General features: G+C 51.6%; 1 long non-coding RNA gene and 1 gene segment (V, D, J or C); one reads left to right on the top strand and one right to left on the bottom strand.

Annotated features, from left to right (window-relative positions):
- Window positions 1–9,165, top strand: part of LOC139787951 (uncharacterized) — a 540,427-nt gene that overhangs the window by 227,999 nt on the left and 303,263 nt on the right. The window lies entirely within an intron of this gene.
- On the bottom strand, window positions 7,631–8,754 carry LOC139787954 (T cell receptor alpha variable 4-like). The segment is given in 2 exon segments: window positions 7,631–8,221; window positions 8,676–8,754. Coding segments are annotated over 2 exon segments (540 nt in total).

The following is a 9,165-nucleotide window of genomic DNA, read 5'->3' as shown; positions in this document are numbered from 1 at the left end:
ACAGGGAAGGAATCAGAGCTCCCTGAAAAGTGATTGCACTGAGGTCAGAGAAGGAAAGGAGGTAAGCCTTGGCTTCACTGTCTTGAAACTGAAGCTAAGCCAAGGCAGTCAAACATTCAGGAGGAGAGATGGGCTCAGGAACTTTCACTCACCTCGGAGAGTATTTTCTGGACACCCTGGTGGGACAGCAGAAGGCTTTCAGGATGCAATCTTGAATCCAGCATCCCAGCCCATAAGAGGCAGTTGCTGGGCACTAAGACTGAGATTCCATTGCAAGGTATAAAAGTCCTTGTCAGGTCAAGTCCAAGGCAGCCATCGGGTCTTTGGCTTTCCCTCTGAAAGACAAAAATTCTCTCCTTCTACTGAGAGCAAAGCAATATCACAGATCCTGATCCTTTCATTCAGCACCTGCAATGTCCAAGGTCTCAGCTTATTCTCTCATGATCAGGGACACCAAGAACCATGAGCTTTGCTGAGAGTCAGTCTGAGAGGGCTCTCCTGGAAACAGTGTTAGGCTCGATGTAGTCAAAACTGAGCAACACAACACATACACCCTGGGATGCAACAGCAAGGGTCAAAGAGCAAGAGGACATAGAGGTGAGCTTGAGGAGAGACGGAAAGGGAAGACCATGGGGTGCCCTCATGCATTGCAGCCCATGGCTTCTGGCTGAGGTTTGTTGAGCTTCTGCCTGATAATGACACTTCAAAGAGCCCCATCTGAGTGACCCATGCTGACTTCACTTACCTGCTCTGTTCCCATCCAGACCCTGAGCAGAGTCTTCCGTCTGCATGGCTGAATTCATGCCCTAGAAATATTGGTGAAACCTTTAATCCTGGTGTTCTGAAGAAGCTTTCATTGGGAAATGGGCATGGCTCATACCTGGAAATGAAAAGGCAGCAGTATTGGAAACCCAAGCACAGCCCACATCATTAGCTGTAATGGTTTGCATCCAAGATGAGCTTGTCAGGAAATTGTTACCTATGCTAAGGGTGTCTCTGGTCCTGCAGCTATGAAGAGCGAATATAAAAGGCTGCCCAAGTCTCCACTCTCTCATTCCCTTCTGCTGCCACCTCCTCCTTCAGAATCAGGTGAGTCAGAAGCCCTTCTCCTCCTCTTCCAGAGTGAGATTTCTCTTCAATGTATAGCTTAGCTTAGATTTCCTTTGCCTGGTGCTGGGGCTTGTATCTTTCCTGACAGAGAAAAGTGGGGAAAAGCTCTACTTAGAGAGTCTGGGACATGGCTGAAATTTGTAGAGAGCCTCTCTGGACCAGGCTGCTCCGTACTGGGCAATAAAAACTTTGTGACATCTTGCCAAAACTCCAGCTCCCCTTTGTGACAGGTTAATCAGGCTGCCTCTTATTTGACCTTGTGCTCTGCTTCCTCCTTTTACACTTCTACTCTCTCCCAGGTGCACCTCCAGCCCCAGGACACGTCCTGCTACAACCCATGCCTGCCATGCCGACCCTGTGGCCCAACCCCTCTGGCCAACAGCTGCAGTGAGCCCTGTGTCAGGCAGTGCCAGAGCTCCACTGTTGCCATTGAGCCTTCTCCTGTGATTGTGACCCTGCCCGGACCCATCCTCAGCTCCTTCCCACAGAACACCGGGGTGGGCTCCTCCACCTCTGCTGCTGTTGGCAGCATCCTCAGCTGTGATGGAGTGCCCATCAGCTCCGGCTGCTGTGACCTCTCTGGCATTTCCAACCACTACTATGGCAGAAGGTTCCTTAACTGATAAAGAAGCTGTGAAAGACCCCGAGGACAAGAAAACATGATGCTGGGAAGAAAATCGATCTTTTGGACTTCTTTTCAGTAGCAGTGAATGGCTTTGACTTTCTTTCATTTATTTGCTTTGGTTCCCCTTTGCAGCATGGTGGTGCCACAGCCAGTGTGTTGGGAACCATTTGTTTCCTCTCACTATGGGTCAGGAAGACAGATTTAATGTAGGAATTTCTCTGTGTTCCACAACCACAGAGTCTTGGCTTCCCCTGATTCTCACTGCTGACCTACACTCAGATTCACTTTGTTCCCCTCTTTCGTCTCATTAAAGTTCTGCTACATTAAACCTGTTTTCCATGTGGTGCTTCCTTTTGTGGACATTCCTCAGTTTCAAAGGAGGTAGGTGTTGCTCTGAGGTGGAATGGGATGAGGGAAAAAGAGACCCCTGTCCATTCACAGAGGAATGGGAGGATGGAACCCCACCTTGCAGTGCCTCCTTTTTTGGGCATGATCCCTTGGTGCTGCAGAAGGCATTTCTGGATGCTCTGCTGCCAGTGACCATCAGGCCTTGCCTTGCTGTTTCCTTTCCCCAGATGCCTGAGGGCTCAGCAGCCTCATGAAGTCTGGAGGAAGGGTGCTCCACAGCAAGCACTGGAGCTATGCTGGGGCGGCAGGGGGTTGGTGTGGTGACCCAGGAATGATTTTCACTGCAGAACGTGAGGAGTGGCAATGTAGGGAACATCCTTTGGGATCACCCATGGCTGTTCTTCCAACTTCCTCTTACTTTGACCACCCAGTGTAGGGGCCATGGCCAAAAGCCATGGGCAGCAGTTGCAGGGAAAAGTCACTGATGCTGCTGGATGTGTTGAGACTGGAAACTGGAGATTAGGATGTGGGAGCTGAGAATATTCAGCACAGAAATGGGGACAGTGAAAAGATATATTTCTGAACTGGGACATATTCTGGGGAGAGAGGATATTTCCACATGTGAATGTTATCCCTTCTGATTCGTGGAACTGCCTCTTGGTAACTACTACAGTCTCATATCCTGTTTTCTGCATTAACATCCATATGACATGAAAAAAGTGCAGGAGTGGAAGGATGGAAATCCCCACACCTATCTCCTCCATCAAGAGCACATTATGTGTCATGAAGTGTACCTCAGAACGACTGAAGGCCATAAGGTTGATGAGAGTTTTTCACTTGTGTGTCTGAAATCCTTTACACCTCCTCATAGATGTCTCAACATATTCTTCCCATTTCACTGCTGTGGTGTTTCAATGGCCCATGTGTCTTCAGCTACATGGGAGGCTATTTAAAAGTGTCAAAAGACCCAAGAGTGGCTGTTGTTTACATTGTTCTTACTCCCCCGATGAACCTTTTGACAGAGGGCTTCAACAGATGCTCTGAGCAGGTTCAAGAGTTGGCATTTGTTGACGTGAAGGAAACAACTGGCAGGGTGCCTTGACCCTTACCCACTGATCAATGAGGGGCTGCAGCAATGGGGATGTTCTCTACTTTTCATGTTATCCTTCCAACACATATGTGAGATGTGGAGAGGCTGACTGTCTGAAAAGGCCATGGCAGCCTTGGCTCATCTGTGTGTGTGTTTGGCCATTGTATCCACAGCTCTGTGTGTGTGTGTTTGAGCACAAATGTGCTTTCATACACAACAGCATGAATGTGTGTGACTGGTGTGAATACATGGACCTGTTTGGGCACAGGCGTGTGTAGAGATGTGCTTTTGTCTGTGTACATCTGCCTAGAGAACACATGTGTACATTTTTATGCAAATGAAAGGGGGGGCTGTTTGTTTGGATTCTTTGGGGTTTTTTGTTTGGTTGGGTTTTTTGTTGGTTTGGTTTGGTTTGGTTTTTGGTTTTTTTCACATCTCAGTAAAAGTAAGTGTTTAATTTGCCTCAAGAGCTACAATAACAATTCCCCAACAGCTGACATACATGTGTGTAAGAAAGTTCTTGCTAAAATAAAGGGAGCCCCCAGACAGTGCCCCTCCCTTTTCCCACAGTGCCAGTCACTTCCTCACAGAAAGCCATGAGGCTGGGGAGGCAGAATTTGCCCTCAGTAAACCAATAGCAGTTGCTCCCAACACCCTTGCTTCCTGTCATGACTTAGAGAAGGGTTCTGAGAGTATTTGCTCCATCTGCTTTCCAGAGACTGAGTAGAGACTGTCCAGTCAGCTTCTTGAACACCCTAGCATTCATCCCAAGAGACCTCATGGATTTGTGTATGTCCAGAACATAGTGTGAACTCAGTCTTTATTCTGCTACAGCGGGTTTTGCTTCACTCCCAGAGAGTCTCTGGGGAGTTTCAGGGATGTGATACACCTGAGGAGAATCCTTACCCATAAAAACTGAGGGGAAATAGATAGTGAGTACTTCAGTCTTTTCTGTATCATCATTTGTCACCATGTCCCCATCTTCACTGAGCAGTAAGTCTGCACCTACTTAGACTTCCAGGCAGCTCCATCTCAAGGTCAAACCCCATATCCCTGTGGAAGGTAGTCAAGAGCAGGCAGAGAGCTCACCCTGATGGCAAGCATGGATAAGTCTTCCTTTCACCACAAAAGATGACTGTCATGTCCAACACTAATGCAGTGTGTCAGGGAGGGAATGTGGGGATGGTTTTGTGCTAATGATGCTGGTGCCTCTCTGATGTTCACAACAAGGGAGATGATTGAGTCCAAAATGAATGACTACCTGTCTCTTCTGGAAGCAGTGGTGGTTCTGGAGTTGGTTCTATGTCCACCTGTCCTAGGCACCTGGCTCTGAGACCTGCAGCCAGGCACAGGGCACCAGTGGGGCATTTATAATATTGATTTACCTTGCTTATGGTGTAGCCTCCAAAGAACCTGCCTCAAGTCAAGATTCTAGGCCTCTTTTTATCATCAAAACCCTGGATATAGAGAAAGCTGTAAAGTCCCACTGGTGTGTGCTTCACAGCAGCACAGGCTGGGGAGGTAGAGGCCCAGCATCACCACAGCCCCAGGTGCCACTGTTGGGCAGGCTGAGCATTGAGCTACAGGCAAGCAGGGAGGGAACTGCTCCTCAGAGCACCCAACACCTTTCTGTGCAGTGCTGCAAGCTGTGGGCACCAGTGTGGGCTCAGTGCACAGAAATAGGCAGCGCTGTCCTGGAGCTCCACATCCTGCACATGCAGAAGCACCTGGGAGTCCTCTGCAGAGAGCACAGAGGAGAACCTCCCCGAATCCATCTGAGGTTTCCACTTATCCACCCACAGCAGCATTTGAGGGGACTGGTAGAGGAATTGCTGGTACCAGAAGATACAGGGATTGGAAAAGCTGGTGGAGAAATTGCAGTGCAGAGTTGCATTGTGTCCCACCTGGATGGTCATTTCTGCTGGAGACTGGACCACAAAGTCCTTTTGGGCATGACCTGTAAGGCCAGAAACAGCTTTCAGCTTAGCTTGCCTCTGTCCCCTTCCACCTGTCACTTCACCAGATTGCTCCCTGTCCCCACTTCCCATCTCTCTTTTCCTGGACTCTGAAAGACTGAGCTGTGTGTCCCTGCACCCTTCTGTCTTCAGGATCTTCCCACTTCTCACCCCTGCATCATCTTGCTTTGCAGCCATGCCCATTGGTCTTCTGATTCACTGATTGTCTCCACATCTGTCTCTCTTATAGACTGCTCTCTTTTTCAGCAGCAGCACTCCTGAGCTGTTCCTCTCCCACCTCTGACCATATCTTCTTGCCACAACAGTTCCTCCACGGGGCACACAGCATCCTCTGCCCTTGCCCTGCCCTGATGTGGCATTTCAGCTCTTCTTGCACCCATTCAGCCTTCTCTATTCCCCAAGTTTTGAGACCATCCCTACAGAGACTGGAAGCATTGTCTCTAACACATCTAGCAGAGAAGCCCCTACACACTGTGTCAGTCTGTTCCCTAGCATCTTACTCTGTTCACACACAGCAGTATCACATTCAGGAGTCCTCAGTGTCTGCAAATTTAAGGTGGGATCTTATTCCTCCTCTGATGCCCATTACTCTTGACGTTTCCCAGATTATTTGCAGCACTTTTCTGCAGCCTCTGCTCTCCCCAGAGAAACACTCCCAGGTCCCTCGGGGAGTCAGCACTCATGTCTCCTGCCTTCCACCACCAACTGCACAAACTCTTGCCTCATTCCCCCAGCCTGCAATTCACAACTCACCAAGGTCTGCCAGTCCCACCAGGGCTGCCAGGAAAATCAGGACCATGTCATGTTCTCCCTTGGGGTCCAAGGACCTCACAGAATGAGAGACCTGATGCTTGCAACTTCACCTCTTCTTCTGCCAGATCAAAGAGTCCTCAAACAACAGGGTGGAGCCCTGAGGGTGGAGCACAACTCTCTCCCTGGTGCTCCAGACAGGCTTCTTTGGGTCTGTCCCCCAACCTCTACCACAAGCAGACTCTCTAGAGAGTTAACAGACTCATGATTCCAGTCCATCAGAGGGACAGACATCCCTCACAAACTTCCCCTGACACCAACCAGCCAGCCAGCTACACAGCCCTGCACCCAGCTCTGCCAGAGATTGAGAAGGAACCTCTGCACCCACCCTTGTCCACCTATGCCTGGGACTGTCTGGATGGAAAGAGGAGCAGGCACACAGTGAGATGCCTGAGCTCACATGTCACATGTTCTCTCCCTTCTCCTCTGGCCATAGAGCAGGCACCTGAAGAGAAACATTCCTGTAAAGAGCAGCTGCTGCAGAGGGACAGACACACTCCTGCACTCTGGCAGGGAAAGGACATGGCAGCACAGCTCTCTATTGTACAGGCAGTCTCCCTGTGTCCCTGTACCTACCCAAACTTCCCAGAACCACCTTGTCCCACCCTGGGACCCAGAACCCCAGAACCAAGGTAAGGAAAAGGGCTACCTGACTGTAATGTCTTCTGCTGTCTGCTGACTGAAGGAGGGCTCCTCTGCCTCGTCTCACCCAGAGCCCTTTGCTCACCTAGCTTGCAGGGACTGCAGGAAGCAAGTTAGTACCATAGCAGCCCCCATTCACAATGTGACTCCCACAGGGACTTCAGGGTTATTTGAGGCCATGGCAGAGGGATGGTAGGCTGCCCTCTGCTCTCCAAGGACTGTAGACCTGCCATGTTACAATACAACAGGAGCTGCCACAACAAGTCTCCAGCTGAGGCAGGGGAGAGACCTGAACTTTTCCTCTCTGCCTCTGAAGCCTGCGAAAAGTTCCAGAGCTATGTCAGCTCCTGCAGCTACACAGGCTTGGATGGGGACTGTCTGGGCCCAGGACCTCATACCCAGAGGCATATTTCCATATCTCACTCATATCAGATCTTCAGCCCTGTAGGGCAACTGAGCGGATCTCTTTGTGGGTCACTCCTGAGGTCTGAACTGGGGACTCAGCTGTGTCCCTCAGCAAGTGTCCAGATCATACTTAATGTCCTATTTCCTGGGCTTGGCTCCAACACCAAACAATCTCAGTGTGAGGATAAGGGGAATTTTGTGCAACAAGCTCTGTGTCCCAAGCACCAGCCACTGTTGGGAGATTCATGCAAGTCTCTGTGGCAATCATTATCCCCTTCTCCTTCTCATGTGGCTGCTGAAGCAAAGCTGCCAGCTCTACAGGATGCCTTTTCAGCACCAACAGGATGAAGCATGAAGAGGCCTGTGGAGCTGGAGGATTCCACCTGTAATTACGTATCTGAGCCTATTAAGAAAGTTACCAGAAAGAAACAACTTTTGGTTGTGGTTTCAGTACAACGGCTTTAATTAGCACTACAACGGTTGTTTTTTCTGTTCTAAGGGTGGTGTGAAAGAGATCTGCAGTCCCTGGGTGAGGAGCGAGGGCCTCCCGGCTGCCCGTGGGCAGGAAGCTCTCTGCTGGACGCCTCCCTGTGCAGAGCTGCAACTGCTCCTTCCCGGGCACGGCCGAACACCGACAGCGCCCCGGGCCCATTCCTGCCCCGCTGGGGAGGCCGTTACCAGTGTGATGGGGGATTTCTGTCTGCGTGCCAAGAGAGGGCGAATGGTGCTAATGCCGGTGTCGGGTGCCGGTGTCAGGTGCCGGTGCCGGTGCGGATGGGGCGGGGGAACCCCCCGGGACTCCGGGCCGAGCGGAGCGGCAGCGCCCCCTGGCGGTCCCGCCCGGAGCTGTCCCCCCGCCCCACACTCCCGGCCCCGCCCGCCGCGGTTCTTGTGCGGCCGCAGCCCCGGTTCCTCTCCCCGTGTCTCCCACGGCACAGTAATACACCGCCGCGTCCTCGCGCCGGGGCCCGGAGAGCCACAGAGCGCTGGAACGGCGGTCTGCCGCCACCGACAGCCGCCCCGGCGGGGCCGACAGCTCTTTGGAGCCTTTGTGACCGAGTGCGATGAATGCCGGTCCGTGGCCCGGGAACTGACGGTACCAGTAGATGTATTCAAAAGACTGGAGGTTGGGGTGTGAGCAGTGGATGCTGATGGCGGTGCCCTCGGTGGTCTCTGCTCGTGGCTCCTGCTGCACCTCGGCTCTGCCCACAGCCACTGCCAAGGAGAAAAGAAGAATCACTTTGCTTCAGCAGGAAATATGCAGCAGGTGATGAGAGAAGAAGATGGCTCAGAGACAATGGGGTTGTGTTCTTAGAACAAAGTAGGGATAGATAATTTTTCTGAGAGTGGTTGGTTGGAGATGAGAAAGTATGAGGGATTTATGGAAGGACAGTCAGAGTGAAGGAGATGGGAATGAGGGAAAGAGGTTGGCTGGGAGGAATGGATGGGTGGATGGAGTGATGGGTACAGAAATGGAGCAACTGAGTGAGAAAGGTAAGCTGGGAGCGAGTGACCTCATTGAGGACAGAAGTCATGACTGCAGAAGCGAGGACGGAAAAGGAATAAGCATGGGGAAGAAGTAAGAGTGGCTGTGGGATGTCCAAGGTCCAGCGCTGAACCCATGTAGTCACCCTATGGCACCACAGCACCATGTACATAATCCACGCACCCAAGAACACCATGATCAGCCCTGCCAGACAGTCACCCCAGCACAGCCTCATCCTGACGCTCTGCAGACTGGGTGTTCCGGTCCCTTGCCAGTCCCTTGCCAGTCCCTGCTCCTGGATCACACTGTGAAGCTCCCACACTACCCCCCCTCCCTCCTTCTCTCCTCCCCTTCCTTTTCAGCCTTCCTCTATCCTCCCTCCCACTCTCTCCTCCCCTCTCCTCAGCAGCTCCACAGTGAAGTAATCAGGGCTTCCTGGAAGTGATCGCACTGTCAAAGGAGGGAAGGAGGGAAACCTTGGCTTCACTGTCTTGAAACTGGAGCTAAGCCAAGGCAGTCAAACATTCAGGAGGAGAGATGGGCTCAGGAACTTTTACTCACCTCGGAGAGTCTGTTCTGGACACCCTACGGGGACAGCAGAAGGCTTTGAGTGATGCAATTTTGAATGCAGCATCCCAGCCCACCAAGAGGCAGTTGCTGGGCACGAAGACTG

The sequence above is a fragment of the Heliangelus exortis genome, chromosome 27 (genome assembly GCF_036169615.1).
Source record: "Heliangelus exortis chromosome 27, bHelExo1.hap1, whole genome shotgun sequence".
NCBI lineage: Eukaryota > Metazoa > Chordata > Aves > Apodiformes > Trochilidae > Heliangelus > Heliangelus exortis.
The sequence above is the reverse complement of the archived record's forward strand: the minus strand, read 5'-3'. Positions and strand labels throughout refer to the sequence as shown.